This window comes from Aulonocara sp. 'chitande type north' Nkhata Bay, unplaced genomic scaffold (assembly GCF_057382095.1).
Source record: "Aulonocara sp. 'chitande type north' Nkhata Bay isolate Kocher_YH1m ecotype deep benthic unplaced genomic scaffold, A_spYH_male_GT1.1 unmapped_scaffold_20, whole genome shotgun sequence".
Lineage (NCBI taxonomy): Eukaryota > Metazoa > Chordata > Actinopteri > Cichliformes > Cichlidae > Aulonocara > Aulonocara sp. 'chitande type north' Nkhata Bay.
The window spans coordinates 267288-288326 of NW_028234352.1; the positions used below are offsets into that span (position 1 = coordinate 267288).

Below are 21039 nucleotides of genomic sequence, written 5' to 3' on the forward strand. Positions count from 1 at the left end.
GATTTTGTTTTGTAGATGCACAAAGCTGTTGTCAAAGTTTCTGTCCAGTAACGTGTTGAACCACAGAGTTTATTCTGTGAAGAAGATCCTGGTGAATCTCGTTTATTTGCAAATTGAATTGTGGTTCACAGTCCGGTGTCTGACTTCTAAAACCAGTCAGGATACGACGTTTTGTTGGAAATGTGATTGTAGAAGCTGCTAATGATTTCTTAGCTGTGTTAGCCTGTGAATGGATGCTAGCGTATCCACATGTGCTCCCTGGGCTAACTTGTGTTGTTAGTTTCAGCTAACACACCATGTGAGACACTTTCCATGGTTCCTTTGCACTCAAATGTATTTTGTTATGGCCAATAAGAACTGCACAGATGTAAGATATGTGGAGACAAAGACCACAGCAAAATTAGACTTTTATTGCATTTTGTACAGATGTGATACAGGAACCATCAGTTGATTGAAATATGTGCTTAATTACAAGTGAAGTGAAGTCACCGGTTTCCTTGGAGGCTGTAGATGCAACGATTCACCTCTAAAAGGATTCAGTTTTTCTAACACCGAGATCTCAGGATGTTGCTACTTTATTTGATCTATTTATTTATTTATAGCACTTAACAAAACTGATGTACTCAGCTGAGACGGACACAGGGTTCATACGGGTGCTTGAAATCCGTGAAAATCCTTGAATGTTGTCTTTTCAAGGTTTGAAAAGTGCTTGAATTTCAGATGTGGTGCTTAAAAGTGTAACTGTATTTCATTCACCACAAATAACTATCTGGTTGAATACTTTTCTTGTCAGATATAAAAATAAAATGAGTCGCAAAATGTAAAAGCAAAATTTCCCCGCCTGGCTGCCTTGCGTCTGTTTCACCGTGTGACCCCGCCCCTCCGTCGGACAGTCGGGGATGAGTGCGCTAACATACCTGTAGGTCGCTGTTTTAATGAGTGTTTGATGGAACAAATGGCGGAGTTTGCGCTCTCCAGTCATGATAGGTGAGTGCTAGTAAATAATTTTCCAGTATGTGTATGTTACACACGCTATTTTTAAAAAATTATGATTATTATGTTGCTATCAAACTCGCTGGAGCAATGATCGAAATGCACTGAGTGTGATGCAGTATGGCAGCGCTGTTATGGAATATGCTGTGAACATAGCTAACATCACTTAGCAGTGATATGAGTTAATTTACTCAAGTGAAAACTTTAAACATTAGCCCGATACATAACTATCAGTGTGTGAATGTGTGTGTGAATAGGTGGATGATTGTGTAGAGTGTAAAGCGCTATACAAATACAGACCATTTACCATAACTAGCTAACTTAGGCTTTCTGATTAACCCTCTGGGGTCGACGGACCCAGAGTCTCCATTTCAACTTGGGTCGAACGTGCGGACTTCAAACTAAGTACCAGCTTTTAAATCGTGTTGATAGGCCTCGTAAAACTGATGTTTTTTCTGAATAAAACTGGCGTTTCCTCCGGGAAGAAACGGTAAAAACGGCGTTTTCTAAGGAGAGCGCTAGCAAACACGCTTTGATTGTGAGTGAAAAAAGAAAAAACACTCCTTCCCTATTGGTGGAAAAATGGACCAATCAAAAAATGATATGGCAACATGTGGCATGTGGTTGTTTGGGAAGAGAGAGAGAGAGAGAGAGATTTGATAGGTGAGAGGTTTGTGACGTTTACCGTGTTTGGAGTCTCAGGTTAGTGTGTTGTCTTGTGTAGTTAGTGTGTAGTTGTTGTTTTGTGTGTCAGTTCTACTAGTGAACGCCACAGTTGCTGCCTTAAAGCCACCAAAGGCAGGTTGCAGTGTAAACGCTGACACAGCTGCTGTCAGACCTGCAGGTTTATCCCTGTGCTGCTCTCCTCTGTGTCACAGTGACACAAACTATTTTTTGGAGTTGCATAAATCATTCGTGTGTCTTCTTCTTTGATGCAGAACAGCTGATTGTTCTGTACATAGTTTGAAATGGTTATATGAAAAACGTCTGAGCCTCGGCTGCATTTTTAGCTCAACAGTACCAAATAACTTTGTTGTTTGCAAAACTTGTGCATATTTTTTAAAAATGCACAATTTCTATTTGCATTTCAAGTTACGAAAATGATTTGTTAAACATGCTTCTGGTTTTTACAGTCAAAAATATCACTTTCTACTCATGTTTTAAGCACAATATTTACATATTTACAGTTTGTCAAAATGAGAAAATAACAGTTTTAAAGGTGAAATCTAGAGAACAAATCAAAAGTAGTCAGAAACGGCCAATTACAGCCTGGACCCCAGAGGGTTAGAGGCTAAAAGCAAAGTTGTCACCAAGTACTGTTTATATTCGTGTGTACAGCTGCAGCTTCTTTGAGTATTAACTTGGTGCCTTTGGGTGAAATAACGGTAATGTGACCGATCCATATGGTCACAAAGAATAGCCTCTTGTTTCTGTGCTACCAAAGTTTCATTCAAACTGTTTATCATCAGCACCGACACATCAAACTACTTAAAGATTATAAATGTCTTCAAGCTCACACTGAGGCCTGTGGGGCACAATCAGCCACTGCGACAGTACACACATTTATGTGTGTTTGTATATGAATATTTCATACTTACAGGCTGCCTGTTTATTTAAGGGAGATGAACAAAAAAGCTTGAAAAAGGACCTTGAAAGTGCTTAAAAAGTACTTGAATTTCACCCTGAAAAAGGTGTATGAACCCTGTGGACAGCGTGCCTGACACGTATCACTCACACGTTTTATTTTAGTAGGAAAAGTCAGACTTTGAGCTGTGACATTCAATCGTTGCTTTTTCTCGGTGAGAATAGTATTTTACATGATTATAATAGAAAACTAAAATCTTTGTAGATCTTGACAAACATTAAAAACTGAACAGCTGTAAGCAAACAAACACCAGCTAACACGTAGATACTAAACCTTTTTATCTCACTGCAGTGAAAATGAACTGCAACATTAATTTGATGACATTAAACTCAATTGATTTTTTCATTTTCTATACTTTAGGTGAGCAACACACGAGTTATTGTGACATTAAAATACAAACGAGTCATTTGGGGATTTTGTTTCCACCTCTCATGATCTTATCTTAGGTTTGACTGGTCTTTATAAACAGCTCCACTCTGCCTGATCTGAACTGTAAGAGTTGATAAAATCATTTTGTATGTTCCTATTTAATGTCAGCATGAACACAAGTTTATGTGTCTGCATGTTTATTCCTGGAGGTGAGCCTGTATATGACAGCACTGTTTAATATTATATCTGCTTTAATACAGATGCTTAAAAAGGTTAAAGTCCTGACTTTGAGTCTCCACTGTGAGAAGCTCAGCAGCTCTGAGAACTCTCTAAAGTCTTCTTCATCCTGATCACCATCTTCACTCTGTTGGAGCGTCCATGAGTGTCACTGAGTGTTCTCAGTAAAGTTTGTTTGAAGGAAAAACACCATCAGTCTGTTAAGTCGTGTGGAAATGCGGAGAGTCTGTGAGCTGCATTCACAAACAGGTTGGATCACTCTGAATGACAGCGATTAGAGGAGGGTCTTCCATCAGTACCAAGCTCTGCTGATTTTCATTAATAAAACTTAAACCTGCTCAGTGAAAAACAGAGTGAAATCAGACAAGACTGAGTCCACTTTTAACTTTGTTTCGTCAGATTTAACAGGAACTCATCTGAAGATCAGCCTCCTCCCTGTACGGGGAAAATTCCTATCAAGTCTCCACCTGTCCTGCTTCAGGTGAAGCCCCGCCTCCTTCCAGGAATCACCTGTGTGTCTGTGTTTAGTGTGCAGCTGTGCAGCTTGTTGTTGGTGTGTGAAGAAGCTGTAAGTTTGCTCTGTTTCCTCCTTTAACAGTTTGTCTTTAGGAACTTTATGAGCAGATCAGGAAGTGAGACGTTTGTATTTACATAAAATAAAACCAATGAGATGATTTGATGATTGGCTGAATCCACTCTGGTTATCAGTCAGTAACTCTGCACTCAAACATTTGTCTTTGATAAACAGTTTAAAACGATCTGAATGAAACTTTGGATCCAACATCACTGGTGGAACAATGATCGTCCCTTTAACTGGAAACAGATGAAACCAGTTTGTTCTTCAGAAGCCGACATTCAGGTTTTACTGAGTGACGTCAAAACAACATGAAGCTGCTCCAGCTCAGTTCAGGGTCACTGCAAACAGAGATAATCAGAAGTAAACACAGACTCTCTCACACACCATCAATATTTAAGGATGTTTTCACTGCGGTTTAAATCCTACATATACTTGATGTTGATGCAGGAGTAAAGCCTCTCAGAATCAAACACATTTAAGCCTCTGTGACTCAGGACTGTGTGAAGTGCACAATCGAACACTTTTTAATCTGTTTCAAGTTAAACACAATGAAGTGTTCAAAGGAAAAACATGTTACTATGTGAATCCTGCTTGATGGACCAGAGCAGAGCCTCCCTCTGTGCTCTGTTCATCACTCTGTCAGTCTGAGTTATTCATGAAGCACAAGCAGCTGATGATAAGCTGGTTAATGTTGGCACACACACACACTGTGACACTGTCAGACATGAGGAAGTGTGCAGGTAAACTCTGCTCAGAAATGACAATGAGGAGGTACACAGACTGATGGAGCTCATAGAGTGAGACGTTTATTTTACATGAAGTAAACCTGATGTATGATCTGATCTGTAGATCAAACTGATGTGTTTAATAACCTGTTGTTTAGGGCTGGGCGATATGGCCTCAAATCCATATCACGATATATTCTTCTGTATAACATATTTTCCACACTTAAAATCCTTTAATTTCCTCAAAAATCGAGAGTGTGCCTTATGTATGAATTCTGGTTGTGCTTACTGACCTCGAACCGATTTTGGCTGCAGAAATCTGTTAAAAATGTTTTAGTACAACTTTGGTAAGCAGCACTGCTTGATGGATCATCAGAGCATTACGGCTGCTGTAGGGAGGAGCTTCACGGAGTAATCTGGGTCCAAAACTCCGACAGCTTCAGGTACCAAAGTCAAACGAACACAAAGAGTTAAAAATGGTCTAAATTCTTTCATCTTTAATTAAATCATCAGCGTTGCTGCTTTACCAGGTGTAACAATTAAGTTTAACATCCAGGTAGGGCTGCTCAATTAATCGAATTTTAATCTCGATTACGATCTGGGCTTTCAACGATCATTAAAAATGACTGAGCCGATTATTAGCCCCTCCCTCGTGCTTTACTCTCGCGCTGCTCCGTGTGGCAAATCGAGCGCACCTCTCTGCATTTCGAACACGTGTCACAACAATTAAGAGCAGCGGCCTCCGACCTTTTTTGCTCCACGGACCAGTTTATGCCGGACAATATTTTCACGGGCCGGCCTTTAAGGTGTCGCGGATAAATACAACAAAATAAAACTAGTGCCGGTACCGAAAAAAAGAATTTATTCATAACACACGTGAAAAGACCCAGGAAAACCAAGTAAACGATAAAAACGATGACAAAATAACATGGAAAACCGATAAAAACCCTGAAAACTATACATTTCACACCTGAGCCTCAACTCTCGCGGCCCGGTACCAAACGACTCACCGACCGGGACCGGTCCGAGGCCCGGGGGTTGGGGGCCGCTGATTAAGAGGACCCGAGGGAAGCTTGGAAAGCTAAACAGAAGTTATTTGGAGAGGAGAGTGACTGCTGTTGGTTGAAAAGAGGTAAAAAAACTTCAGTGGTTTGAAAACATGGGTTCAGTCAGACGTGGATCAAGTAGACTGTGTGTAAACTTTGCTACGGTGTCGTAGCTGCACCACAGAGCAACACTGCAAAGTTCACTAAACATAGATGTTGACATTTTTCATTTATTTTTTTATATTGCAAACATTTGCACTGTTATCAGTATTTGCACACTATTTAATATTATTTTTTGACAACCTTTAAAGTCATTATTCAACACATTGTTATTGTTAAATAAATATTGTCAAATAATCGAGATCTCAATTTCAGTGAAAATAACCGTGATTATCATTTTTGCCATAATCGAGCAGCCCTACATCCAGGCATCCATGAAAACAGAATTTATTCAATTTAACGGAGTTAGAAGTTAACAGGAAGTTAGCTCGCTAGTTTCCACCTAAACATTTCATAGCATATTCTGACTGAGAGATTTTTGAAACTAATTCAAACGTACAGCTCTGCTATCACTTCCAACATAAATGAAGACTAAACAGCAGTGGCGTTTGCAGGGTTACTGAAGTTGGACTACCTGGTATATAATGTTGTGCTACATGACTGCTAGCGACACAGCTATGTTAGCATAACATTAGCACAGTGAAGCTGGAGGATGAATGCTAACTTTTTGGCTTTCGCCATATTTCAATAGTGCTTCATCTCTTTGTTATGACTGTCGCCCGCCATAATTGCAGATGATAATTGTTGTAGCTGCTGCGATGCTTTCGACCAAAACAGGCGCAGCTTGATGACATCATCAACATGCGGTATAGTCACAATCTCTATCGTTGGCCAAATTTATATCATTTCTATCGTATATCGTCAGCTTGGTGTTGGTTTGGCTCCTGCATAAAACAGTTTGCTCTCATATTTGACACTGACAGGAACAAAGAGTAAAAAACACGACAACCAAACTAAAAAAGAGAGACGAGTTAAAGCAGAAGATATTTTGTGTGTCAGAACATGTGATCCTCACCAAGAGAGAAAAGCTCTGATTATTGTTGCTGAACTGTGATGGTGAACAGTCTCCTCTGTTGATCCCAGTGTGACTGAAGTCCGTGTGATGAGTGAGGACTGAGCCTGTGTTGGTCGATCGTCTCTAAACAGGATGTGAAGCATCAGTTCAGTCGTATTAAAGCCCTGAATAAACAGTCCTTCTGGATCCACTGTCTGTGTTTGGCTCCTCATCTTCAAAGGCTCAACACAAGATGTTGGTCACATCAACATAAAACACAGGATTTGCTGCAGATGTTGAAGTGTGTTCTCCATATGAGAGAAGCTGCTGATCGTGTTTGTATGTTAGCACCTGTAGGATCGATGAACAGCTCTGACTCAGTTCACTAACCAGGCTCAGGGGAATAACTGGGATATTTCCCCAACAGAGACGTCCTGCTGGGATCGTTTTCCTGCTCTACACTCTGGTGTTTCTGCTCAAAAAAACAACAAAATGAATTTCCATGAGCCTACAGATCGTGGACTTCTTTGAGAAACTTAAAGAAGACGCTTTTCTTTCCTTAGATTGAACTTAAACAAAGGATTTGAGGAGCAGAAAAGTTTTTAAAGAGAAATTAAACATATTAATAAATATTCTGTTTATTTTACGTTATTTAGCTGTTTAGGTTATTTTTCTGTTTTCTGTCACACGTCTGCTCTCGAGTCGTTATCAACAGTGTATCAATGCATTCCTGTGGGTGGAGACAGAAACACACACCCAAAAAGAGCTCAGAGCAAGAATAAAAGAGGAGGAGACAGGATCAGAGTGGGACAGTGGAGCTTGTTGTTGGTGTCTCTGTGTGAAGAAACTGTAAGTTTGCTTTGTTTCCTCCTTTAACAGTTTGTTTGTTTCTGTGATGTTTGGACCTGATGTTCTCCATCACACCGACACTCTCTCTCCCCTCTGTTCCATATGTAACAGAGGGGAGAGAGTCTCTCACTCAGAGAACCAAGGTTACAATGTAACCACACGTTCCGCTCTTGTGTTTGAATCCTCATGATTATAGATTATTGATTGGCTGGAATCAAACAGTTTGAAGAACATTTATTCATGTGGCAGTTTCAGCTGCTGCTCACAAATCTGATAACAGGAACAAGTTAGTTCCACGAGGAAGACGTTCGTCTGGGCGCGTTGGCCTCGTCGGTCATGTGACCGTGTTACTGTTCGGGCTCAAACTGATACGAGTGGTTTAGCAGGTGTGACAGGACGATGCTGCACAGCCTCATTGTTCAGGTGTGAGTCAGACTCTGAGTCTTTATACAGTCCTGTTTAACAACATGTTGTTCCTGTTGATGTGTCACAGAGATCAGCTGTGCTAAACTCTGCTGCGTGCAGCTACTAGTTTCTCTAGTTTGGTGATGGAAACGTCGATGAGACTGTTTCCATCACCAAACATCATGAGGAACACCTCTGAGTCTGATTCTGACTCTGTGCATAAAACCACAAATATCCCTTCATGTCTGTTCATCTGATTCTGTAACGTGAGAAACTTTGATGTCTGAGTTTTGAATCATTAATCATTAAAGTCCAGACTCGTAATTCTTAGAGGTTGGACTCAGCAGACGCTCCATAACACAACATCATCACAGTCCTTCAGTTATGATTTCATATGATTGAGTTTTGAGTGTTACAGTGATGTGTTTTCATGTTGTTGCAGGTCTCTGAGTGTGAAACCTGTCAGTTAAAACGAAGATCTTTCACTTCATTTCCCTCAGTGCGTTTCTAGACCTGATTTTCTGATTTACATGCGCTCACTTCCTGTGTTGTGACAAGTTAATTATCCTGAGTGCGCACTGGGCAGGGAGACTCCGCCTCCATTAAAACCAACTAGATGTGGAAGTAGTGACGTTTTAGTTTAGTGCAGACGTGAGAGATGAGTGTCGTTACATTACTGTTCATTTTCTGTTACAGCGTTTATTGTCCACACGTGTGATCAGACAGGATTATTTCAACGATCTCATGTTTATTTTATCCTCCTGTAACTTTATGAAGAGCTAAACTGTCAGCACTAGTTAGTCCTTATAAGAACTGTTTGTGAGCTAAGAATCAACAATGACAAAGACTGTGAGTGTCATGCAGTGACTCCTCAGAATTAGGCTGATTTTTAAGTTTTGTGTCAATCAAAGCTAGAAGCTGGTGTAGCGTTGAGCTTTATTGTTGATTAATTAAAAAAATATATGTAAAAGAAAAAAGGACTAGATGTGTTTTCTGTCTTTAGAAAAAGGTAAAATTGGTTATATTTTGTTGGGCTAATTCTGACCAATCGTGACAGTCCAGAACTTTTCCCTGCTGCTGTATCCTGTAACAATCAGTGTTGGGACTAACGTGTTCGTAAATAACGCGTTAGGTGTGATGATAACGCCAACTGATTTTAGTTTTATGATTCCTGGCTCCCATCTATGAGGTTTCTCATGTTTGTAAAAGTTACCTCATCATCCTCAGAGTCATCCTCCTCAACTGGCTGCTACTTTATGAAAACCATGTGTAACACCTGCACGTGTGTTTGAAAAAACAAACGCTTTGATTTTGACACCCCAAGAAAATCTTCCTAGATCTGCACGTGTTCAGAGTAAGAGCAGAATAAACAGCAGCAGAAGCTGATTGATGAACAGCTGAATGACATATCAGCTGTAGCTGCAGCATCTGCACAGAGTTTGATTGGCTAACGCTGATTTGTTTGTTTTTTTAAACAGGACAGCAGAGAGAGAGAGGAGGAGATGAAGAGTGCAGCAGATTGATGAGACAGTGAAGAAGAGGTGAGCATCTGACAGAGCAGAGCCAGTTTAAAGGAGCCTCACAAGCTCACACATGACAGCTTCATCAACATGGAGCTCTGAGTGTTTATTAAAGGATCATTGGACGCTCTGACACAGCTGACTGCAGCCTTTAGCTGTGAGCACACAGTGTCTCCATGAGCCTACAGATCGTGGACTTCTTTGAGAAACTTAAAGAAGACGCTTTTCTTTCCTTAGATTGAACTTAAACAAAGGATTTGAGGAGCAGAAAAGTTTTTAAAGAGAAATTAAACATATTAATAAATATTCTGTTTATTTTACGTTATTTAGCTGTTTAGGTTATTTTTCTGTTTTCTGTCACACGTCTGCTCTCGAGTCGTTATCAACAGTGTATCAATGCATTCCTGTGGGTGGAGACAGAAACACACACCCAAAAAGAGCTCAGAGCAAGAATAAAAGAGGAGGAGACAGGATCAGAGTGGGACAGTGGAGCTTGTTGTTGGTGTCTCTGTGTGAAGAAACTGTAAGTTTGCTTTGTTTCCTCCTTTAACAGTTTGTTTGTTTCTGTGATGTTTGGACCTGATGTTCTCCATCACACCGACACTCTCTCTCCCCTCTGTTCCATATGTGACAGAGGGGAGAGAGTCTCTCACTCAGAGAACCAAGGTTACAATGTAACCACACGTTCCGCTCTTGTGTTTGAATCCTCATGATTATAGATTATTGATTGGCTGGAATCAAACAGTTTGAAGAACATTTATTCATGTGGCAGTTTCAGCTGCTGCTCACAAATCTGATAACAGGAACAAGTTAGTTCCACGAGGAAGACGTTCGTCTGGGCGCGTTGGCCTCGTCGGTCATGTGACCGTGTTACTGTTCGGGCTCAAACTGATACGAGTGGTTTAGCAGGTGTGACAGGACGATGCTGCACAGCCTCATTGTTCAGGTGTGAGTCAGACTCTGAGTCTTTATACAGTCCTGTTTAACAACATGTTGTTCCTGTTGATGTGTCACAGAGATCAGCTGTGCTAAACTCTGCTGCGTGCAGCTACTAGTTTCTCTAGTTTGGTGATGGAAACGTCGATGAGACTGTTTCCATCACCAAACATCACGAGGAACACCTCTGAGTCTGATTCTGACTCTGTGCATAAAACCACAAATATCCCTTCATGTCTGTTCATCTGATTCTGTAATGTGAGAAACTTTGATGTCTGAATTTTGTTCTATCATTAAAGGATGTTGGCTGCTGTGTTTGCACATGCTCAGTTTGACAGGATGTTGGCTGCTGTGCTTGCACATGCTCAGTTTGACAGGATGTTGGCTGCTGTGTTTGCACATGCTCAGTGTGACAGGATGTTGGCTGCTGTGCTTGCACATGCTCAGTTTGACAGGATGTTGGCTGCTGTGTTTGCACATGCTCAGTGTGACAGGATGTTGGCTGCTGTGAAAGCTGAATGCTCTGTGGTTAGAAGTGATGTCACACATTAGGATAACTGTGCTCGCTCTCTGTCAGAGTAACAGAGAGCGAGCAATTTGACCACATGACCCTCAGTACACAGCATGATGTGCGCTGTAAACAGGAAGTAGAGGAGCAGGACTGAGGTAAACCTCTGAGGGATCAAACTGAGACTGAGCTCCAGATGTTTCCACATGTTTCTGCTCTGCGTGTGTTTGATGATTATTTCAGGTATAGATGATGGAATATGGCCAGTCTGATGTGAGCCTGCTTCTCTGACAGCTCCTCACCTCTCTGTGCTGCCCCCTGCTGGCTCTGATCATTACTGACTGAGTCCTTGCTGCCACTTTATTAGGTACAGCTTGCTAACACAGGCTCAGACCTGCTTTGCCTTCAGAGCTGAGCCTTAAATCTTCATGGCTCAGATTCAGCAAAGTGCTGGAAACATCCCTCAGAGTCATGTGATCAGTGACGTCTGCTTTCAGCACTGACAGATAGAAAAGTGCATCCACATAAACAGGACATATAATAATAATAATCAAATGCTGATTTTTTTTCAGCCCTTTGTCTGAATGCTAATCCAGCTGTGTGTGTTTGTAATGACAGTAAATAAATGTCAGACTTACAGCTCCTGCTTTACTGCATTAAAGTGATCAGATGAGTTCAGCACTTTGACATGGATGGTAGTGAAAGCAGGAAATGACAAATGTAGCACAGCAGCAGCGTTTAACAGAAACTCTGGGATGAACATCATTCATAGAACAACTTCCAGCTTCTTTTGCTCGGCTACAGTTTGGATGGATTTGCAGATGCAACAAGACTAAAATGGTTAGGGTCAGGAGGTCAAAGGTCAGAGCTCCTGTGGGTCTGAGGGCGGCCTCACGCTGGAGAAGGATGAAGGAGTCTGACCTGAGCCAGTGTTTGACATGAACACATCAGCACTGCTGTCAGTGAGCCTAACGACAGCCGTTAGCATCATTTCAGTGTTTCAGTCATAAAAACACTTCCTGTCTCTGTGGTGGTTACAGTGACATCATGCAGTTTGTGCTTTGACCTCCAGAGGGCGACAAATCAGCACAGACAGAGAGCTCCATTCAAACTTTGCTGCCATCAGGAATAATTCTTCAAATATAATCATCAGTGTTTGAGCAGTTATGATATCAGGGACAATCTAGACATGTGTGACAATACTGAACATGTCACATGACACACCTCAAACATCATGTGATCCACTCTCAGTCTGCACTTTCATTCATGACTTCAACAGGTTGAAATGAGCTTTGAAGAAACATTCAGTGAAATAAATCTTTCATGGATTCATGTGAGCAGCAGATGAACTTTGTACCAACAACATCTTCAATAACAGAGTCTGAATGAAGCTCAGGTGTTGATGCTGCTCACTGATTGGACGCTTGCTTTCAGCTCTGCTCTCAGTCTTTACTGCACAGGTGAAGGTAGAAAGTGTGACTGGATCTATAGACTGGAAACAGAGAAACATGCTGAACATTTGAAGCTTTGCAGCAGAAATGTTCATGTTACAAATACAGCAGAGCTGATCTGGGATCAGTGTGTTCACACCTGCAGCTACAACAAGGTTTCATGTCTCCACACGTCAGCATGTGAACTTTACTCTGACTCAGTCTGAGCAGTCAGACGGCATATTTTTAAAGTTAACACATCAGCACACACAGAGCTGAGCCCCTCCCACCTGTGCTGAGTTTCAGGTGGAGCCCCGCCTCCTTCCAGGAAGCAGCTCACCTGTGTGTCCGTGTTTAGTGTCCAGGTGTGGAGTGGAGCTTGTTGTTGGTGTGTGAAGAAACTGTAAGTTTGCTTTGTTTCCTCCTTTAACAGTTTGTCTTTAGGAACTTTACTGTTTGTTCAGCTCGTGTTTGATTTCTTCACACAACAAACTGTGTGTGTTTGTATTTCCGGTCTCTCCATTAAAGTCAGTGTGTAATGTTTCCTGGCTAACATCAGCTGTGTGCAGCTTAGTTCAGCACAAATCTGCCGCTCCATAGTTCACGGTAACGGACTCACAGCTGGACCAACGAGGCCGAGTGTGTCCGCCACTCTGAGCTACGTTCGTGTTTGTGTACTTGTAGTTTGTACTTTGAGTTCACTCAGAGCCCACAGAGGACGCAGCGTACGTGATGACGTCACAGCCCTTTACCTCCTTTACTGTCACTGTGATTAATATTTACACACGAGACACCTGCAGAGCTCTGACGCTAAGCTAGCACACAGCATGCTAACACTAAGCTAAAGCTAGGCTAGCCAAGAACCCAGAGTGAGGTTAAAGCTAGTGATGGGCAGATGAAGCCTCATGAAGCACTGAAGCTTTTCATCCAATTGGTTCACCCCAACGCGAAGCTTCTTGAAGCTTCATTTGCTCTAGTAGGACACCTACTGGACGTAAAAATATTAGTTGGCATGAATTTGAAGAGTGTGGCCTTTTTGCACACAGCCTGTAAATGTCAACAACAAAAGGAGTGTGTAAAACATGTATATTGTAGTGATGCAGTGTACTGTGTATATTTATACTGGCAGTATGGAACATGATTATTTGGAAATGCCTAAAATGGAAATGATCATATACTGTGAGGTGAGGTGTGGACAGTGGTTGTGCTTTTGTAACATTGAGGCAAGGACAGTGATTAGTGTTTAGGGGACACATCATTGGTTTTTGTTAAAAAGAAACAGTTTCTCCACTGTGGCAGGTCGTAGGCGATTTTTTTTTTTCTAAACTGTCTCTAACTCTCACTAACCGCAACTCTCCATCAAACGCCCACATTTTGTCTGAGGGGTTTATATCGCTGTCATAGCTCGCGGCAAAGTTCGAACCGCTTCCTGAACCAGTCACGTGGTACAGCCGGGCAGCGAGGCTTCGGACGTCATCATTTTCAGCTCCTCCCATAAATGAAGCAAGCCTGGATACGCGCTTCGCGGAAACGCCCCCTCCATTACTCGACACACGCTTCGAAGCCTCGATACAGAACGTCACATCACTAGTTAAAGCTGAGTAAACACTGACCCCAGACCAGCACCGTGATAAAGTGAGCTGCTGCTGCTGAACTTGAACAGGTAACAAAGTGATGAGCAGTCAGGCTGCAGGTTTCTACCTGTTCATGTTTCTACAGTAGAATCACTTTGAAGTGTCTTTGTGCTGTTTCATCTTTGATTTGTGTTCATAAACACTCAGAGAAACATCACGTGACCTCATCAGGATCTGTGTTGGTGTGTGGGGCTGTACCTCAGCTTTATGTTGTTACATGCTCATTTGTTCATTTTAACATCAAAGTAATGTTATGAGGAGTAATGAAGTAACGTACTCCATTACTTTTAATTAAAGTGTTCTGTGTAATATGTGTAATAATGACTGTTTTGAGTAATGACCAACACTGATCACAACAAAGAGGAAATGCCTCCAACATGCACAAACATTTGAGCCACAACATGCAGTTAATGTGCACAAATGTCTTTGATATGCTGCTCAGTGATGGTGGTGACTGTCAGAGCAGAGCTACTGAGAATCAATAAGTAATATCAATGATGGGATCAGAATCACTAAATTCTTCTCATCCCTGTCAGTATCATACATGTGCTGTATAATGTGATAAATGTAGAGGTGCTGGCTGTTCTCTCACTCTGCTGTTTAGCTGTAAAGGACGCCTCCCTGCCTTTGTCTCATTCATGACCTTTAATAGTCTCTTCTAACATGCAGAGATCTGTATGATCTGTTTCATAGAGTCTAACCAGCCTGTACAGGTAACAACAACAGTCACTGCATCACTGACACACAAACGTCATCTCTGTCAATAACAACATTCATACATGGAATAAAAACACATCAGTGGATCATTGCTGGAGCTGATGTTTGTGCTCCTGGTGCAAAGGCTCTCAGTTTCCTCCTTGAAATAACATCAGTGGTGGGTCAGCGACATGCTTTCTTTCCCTCTCAGGTTTAAATATCTGGGACTCTCCACCGTTTGGTTTTAGAGCTGAAGAAGCTTCTCTGATGAAACGTCTTCCAGAAACTTAAAGACGTCTCTTTTCTCTCCAAGCTCCTTAGATCACATGACCTGGATGACTGAACCTACAGACACATTGACCTGGTTTCTAGGTAGAGCTGGGCGATAGAACGATAACGATATGTATCGCGATATAACTTTTTCTCGATAGAAAAATTAAACTATTGCGATAGACCTCGCCGCTCTTGTCCTCTTAAAAAAAAAAAAAAAAAAAAAGGTCAGCCAATCCAAACTAAGTAGCCGCACGTGTGTTTGTTTGGGAAGCAGCCAGCGCGTAATGGAGGAAATGAGTGTGCCGGCTAGAAAAATCAACCGAGCGTGACCAAAGAGAAAACAGATGATGGTTCCAATGCCGGAGAGATTGTCGAACGGAAGAGCCATAGAAGTTCCGTAGTGTGAAGGTATTTCTGCTATTTCAAGTCTGACAAAAACAGAGTAGCGTGCACTGTAAATGTGCCGAAAGCAAGTCTGGAAATACAATAAACTGGTGCATGCGTCACACTGTGCGCCACGTTATTGTTTCGGTGAAATGAATTTCTACAATACTGTTAATTCTACTCTCTGCAGTGTTTAAATGCTTACATACACACACAGTTACTGTCCCTCCACACATACGACTCGGTTCTGCTTCTATGCCCCAGCTTTGTTTACTTTTTCCCACCGAGGCTTCTAGACTTCTGATTGGCCAACATTTCTGCACGGTTAGGAATCTAGCGCCACCTGCTGCTTTGGCATGTTCATAGCAGCGTTTTCCTTCATTTCTGCCTTTATGTGTGGACGGGATTATTTTTTAAAACGAAAACGGAAATTCTCCGTTTTCAAAAATACCCGTGTACGTGTGGACGTAGCCTCAGTCTCTGACTGGAAGCGCTAATTCGTCATTCGGCTTTTGTCAGACTAAAGTAACTGTTAAAACTGTTTGAAAAGCTCAGCTATACAACAAGGAGAGATTGAGAATTTCCTTTTAGTTCTCAGTTTATTTGATATTGACAAAAGTTAGTCAGTTTTGTCTGTTCTTCTGTAAAACAAACTAAGATTTATTTTTAGAATTAATATTTTGTTTCTAAGTGGAATTGACAGTTTAGTCTGTTTCATTTGTTCTATTTTGAAACTTAAACGCTTTAGCGGCTGCCTTTTGTGTAGTTTGCAATATTTGCCTTTATTTATCTGAAAAAGTCTCATGTTCCTTAAGTACATCTACCCTGTTGAACTTATTATGGGAAATAAATATTTAAATAAAAACAAGCTGCTGATTATTTCACATTTTACTTGTGAGCAACGGCACATTTAAATCTTACAAATATAGTTATTTGGCTGATATCGTGATAGATATCGTTATCGCCTGAAATGAAAAAAACATATCGTGATATGAAAAAATCTCATATCGCCCAGCTCTACTTTAAAGGTGATCGTTTAGGACTTCAGCAATAATACAGACAGCAATGTAGTTAGCAGTAAAACAGATTTATTGGGAATTAACTTAAAAAACAAACAAACATCTGTCTCCTATTTTCTGTCACACAGGAAAGAAGCATCAATATCTGATGAGAAGACTTATTTATTTCTTTTTGGGGGTTTTTCAACAGGAGAAGAATATCTAACAAGTTGATTTGTTCACATCTTAATTTTTAAGTGACATGTGCATTTTGAGTTTATACACTCTGTATATAAGGCGACAGTTTCCTTTTGCAGTATTTTTGTGTGGAGTGTTTTTCTATTTCTTAACAAAAAGGGAACAAAGGTGTTTAAGTTCACCTAGGATGATTTGTCTTAACTTTCACATGGTCTTACTGAGGTGATGTGAATTGAAACATGCATTTTTTTTTGGCGGTGAGGGAGGGATGTGCTGGAAAAGTTTGAAAAGGGACCTTGAAAGTGCTTAAGAAGTGCTTGAATTTGACCCTGAAAAAGGCATATGAACCCTGATCATTATCATTAGCCTGTGTAAGTCCTGAGTGTCCTCCAGTTCAGTGTCTTTGTCAGTCCCACATGTGTCGTTTCTGTTCAGCTGGTCTTCCAGTCAGTCATCCATCTCAGACTCTGTCATTCTGTCATAAACACCAGCCTTCACTACCTGTGAATCCTGCGTTTGGGTCCTCTCTTCTCCACATCCACGCTGCGATGCTGTGACATATACAGTACATAAAATCAAAATTCACGTTTTATGCAACTAAAGTGTTTCATTATGTAGGCTACAGAACATAATTCAGTTATAGACGATATATGAAACATGTATACTTACTGCATTTGAATCATTTAAACCATATGTGATATAAACACCTCCACGTGTGTTTGAAAAAACAAACGCTTTGATTTTGACACCCCAAGAAAATCTTCCTAGATCTGCACGTGTTCAGAGTAAGAGCCGAATAAACAGCAGCAGAAGCTGATTGATGAACAGCTGAATGACATATCAGCTGTAGCTGCAGCATCTGCACAGAGTTTGATTGGCTAACGCTGATTTGTTTGTTTTTTTAAACAGGACAGCAGAGAGAGAGAGAGAGGAGATGAAGAGTGCAGCAGATTGATGAAACAGTGAAGAAGAGGTGAGCATCTGACAGAGCAGAGCCAGTTTAAAGGAGCCTCACAAGCTCACACATGACAGCTTCATCAACATGGAGCTCTGAGTGTTTATTAAAGGATCATTGGACGCTCTGACACAGCTGACTGCAGCCTTTAGCTGTGAGCACACAGTGTCTCACATTTACATTCACTTCCCTGTCAAACTCAATAACTTTAAACAGCTGCTGTTATCAGGTGAAGATAGCAAAGCTTTCAGGGCTGAGCCCCAGTGTTTCAGGATAATGGCCCCAGAGACCACAGTCACATATGTGGGGAAGGATTTTAAGTTTAAAACTTCCTTTAAGCACTAACAGCAGAGACGCACAAAGTCGCAGACAGGGAACAAAGTATTTTAGGTTTGTATTGTCAGATTATTTAATCATTATACTGAACAAATATGTGAAAAAGTAAAAACCTCTATTATGATGAGGTTATCACTACATTCACATGTCGTCGATGTGTTCTTTCACACAGATCAGTTTCAGTGTGTGTGGCCCGTACACTAAACCATGACACAAATTCATATGATGTGACACCCAGACTGTGTTCACTGTTTCTTTTGGTAAAATCATCTTCTCGTGTTTTTATAGAAAGATGATGGAAGAACCTAAAGAACAGCCAGCCAAAGCAGCTCCATCAGCAGGTAGGAGATCAGTGCTTTGTATGATGAGACGTATGGATGTATAGACTTCAGGCAGATTCTTTTTTGTAACTGTGACAAGTACATGAAATTCACGAGTTGTAACCTGTCCTAATCTTTGCCTTAATCTTTCTGTGGGACATTAATATAACATGAGAACTTCCAGCCTAAGGAGTTTGGCAGAGAAACAACTGGACTTTTTTGTACTTTGAACCCACATATGAGGTTAAAACGATGCCACCTTAAAATGAAACTGAAGAAATATTGAAACTGAAGCAAATGTATTGAAAGTGAAATGATAGTGAAAAAACATAAATATAGAAATTTAAAGAAAAACTCACTGTTCATGTGGTTTACACACTTACATCGTTTTTTTCCACGTACAGTTATTTTTTCAGCTTCAATTAGTTGGCACTGCTTCGGCATCTGAGGGTGCGCTTGAGGGGCGGGGCTTCAGAGCCACATATATGAGCCACATATGTTTGCGCACATTATATTGCTGACCAGTGACTGTAGAAATCATGGACGACCTAATATCTGCAGCAGCCGCAGTCATGAAGAAACTTGCGTATCTCTGAACGGCACATAGAGCGGGGACGCTGAGAGGAGGTCCAGCGTTTACCGACTGTTTCAAACTGACAGACTCAGGTGTTCTTCAGTGTCTGCCTGACAGAAGGACCTGAGAGCCGCCAGAATATTTTTGGTAAGTGAAAGGTGTTTGTAAGCTAATCTGTAGCTAACATCCTTAGCTAGCTAGCTAAGATGGGCACTCGGCTATCGGCAAAACTTGTTTTGTAAAGTTTGTTTAGCTAACCCGTGCAGGTGAATGAAATGAGCAGAAACGCACCGGGCTGCTCCGTCAGTAACTAACCACAGTTACTGTACTTTTATTATGAGTATTACACTGTAAGAGCAACAGGCTGCACTCTGCTGCAGCTCCTGTGCAGAGCTGATTATTCAATATGTGCAAACAGCAGCATGTTTTCACTCTTTTGCCACATCTGTAAGGATATTAACACATATTTTAAAAAAGGCTTGCACTTCAGTAACCCCTCATTAATCATCAATTACAGATTAAATAGCAAAGCCTAATATTTATGTACTCAAACCAAATACTTCTGCTTGGCAGCTTAAGTTAAAATGTGTGTTTCATTTTTCCTCGGATTACATTTTTAGCACTGACTCTGTGTATTGTTTTTACTAAGTTTGTTTCAAATATTCAGGTTAAATAAAACAGTCTGAATCATTCTTATTGAGGTAAGTTCACAAAGTTACATGTGCAGTACAGCTTACATCCTTTGAGAGGGAAAAAAGCATTAATATTTGTTATGATACCTCTGTATGTTGGTGACCACGGTGCAGCAGCAGACTGAACCAGGACTGAAACCTGCTCCGTCTGCTCATGTATGCAGATTCACATTCACAAAGCACCAACAACTCAAAGGTTAACATTATATTGGAAAATCTGTTGGTATATACGGCTTTAAGAAATAAACAGCTCGTATGTGAGCAGAGCTGAAGAACTAAAGAAATGTAAGAGAAGAACTTCAGATCCTGGGTGTGTGAGGACAGAAGGATCAGCTCTATTTCAGATTTGAGATAAACTTTATATTTCAGTTTGTGATGGTTCAGTTCTCTTTGTGATTACAGGAGCTGATTCAGACCTCAGCACCACCCAGTGACAGCAGACAGATCATCCAACATGTTCACATGTTAACTGCAGAATGAACTGATGCAAACAGTACAAAGGTTAAAGCACCACATGTGCTGTAGTGAAAGCTGCAGCTGTTTTATTGATAAAAACAAAGTCAAAAGGATTAATCACCCCTGTATCATATGAATGTTGGGTTTTTCTCTGTATCTGTTATTGTACGATCTACTGTACAATATAAAGCACCTTCAGGTGGCTGTTGTTGTGATTTGGCGCTATATAAATAAAATTGAATTAAATTGAAATGTAACTGTGTCACTATATATCAGCATTAACAGGACCTCAGCTTGGTGTTTCACAAAGCTGCTGATCTCAGACCTGCACAGCTTCCGTTTTAAACACTGAATGTACTCAGCTGCATGAAGAGCACGTTTGAGTTTCTCTGACACAATTAAATAAAAACTGATGAAGGTCAAAGGTCGTCACTTGTATGTCGAACTACAGACTTGTCATCTGGAATTCTTTCACAGGTTTTTTTTTTTGCCAATAGTGTGTTATTTACCATAAAGTGATTCAGAGTCATTCATACCAGAGTAACCAGAGAGGATGATATATTTTTAAATATATAACTATCCACAGGACTGAATATAATATCTCTAAGTAAAAGTCCAGAGACTCTGAGGATTATCCAAGTACTTATAACATTACACAAAGCAAAGCTCAAAAAGCTGCTGGCCCTGATGCATTACAGGGCATGCTTGCCCCCCACACTGGATCCTCACCAATTTGTCTATCAAATCAATGGAGTACAGAGGATGCTGTATCCACAGCTCTTCACTGTGTACTCTCACACCTGGACAACAAGAGTACTCATGCAAAAATACTGTTAGTTGACTTCAGCTCAGCATTCAGTACAGTTCTTCCCTCCAAGCTGATCACCAAACGTGTGGATCTTGGACTCAACAACTCCATCTGTACCTGGATCATGGCTCATGGACTTTCTGACCAACAGACCTCAGCATGTTAGGTCAGGCCATAACAGCTCTACCACTGTCACACTCATACTGGCACTCCACAGGGCTGTGTGCTGAGCCCGTTCCTCTATGACTGCAGACCTTAGTATGCATCCAACTCCATCCTTGGACGGGTCTCCAGCTTCAAGTTCTTGGGGATCCACATCTCTGAGAATCTGTCCTGGTCAACTAACACCTCCAGCCTGGTCAAGAAGGCCCATCAGGGCCTCTTTTTCTTTAGGATACTGAAGAAGAATCAACTTCCACCG

At 41.0% G+C, this 21039-nt stretch overlaps 1 protein-coding gene across 2 annotated transcripts in view; it reads left to right on the forward strand.

Moving 5' to 3' along the window:
• The first annotated feature begins 968 nt into the window (after positions 1–968).
• LOC147300642 (protein NLRC3-like) overlaps positions 969–21039 on the forward strand; it is a 56249-nt gene continuing 36178 nt past the window's right edge. Inside the window, exons 1-4 of one of the 2 annotated variants that reach the window (XM_086284986.1) lie at positions 969–987; positions 9379–9441; positions 17387–17450; positions 18057–18109. In XM_086284986.1, the coding sequence (XP_086141112.1) occupies positions 18061–18109 (49 nt within the window). In that variant the 5' untranslated portion in view covers positions 969–987; positions 9379–9441; positions 17387–17450; positions 18057–18060. Of the gene's footprint in view, positions 988–6974; positions 7496–9378; positions 9442–17386; positions 17451–18056; positions 18110–21039 lie in introns of those variants that run through there. The other variant, XM_086284984.1, reaches the window with a different exon arrangement.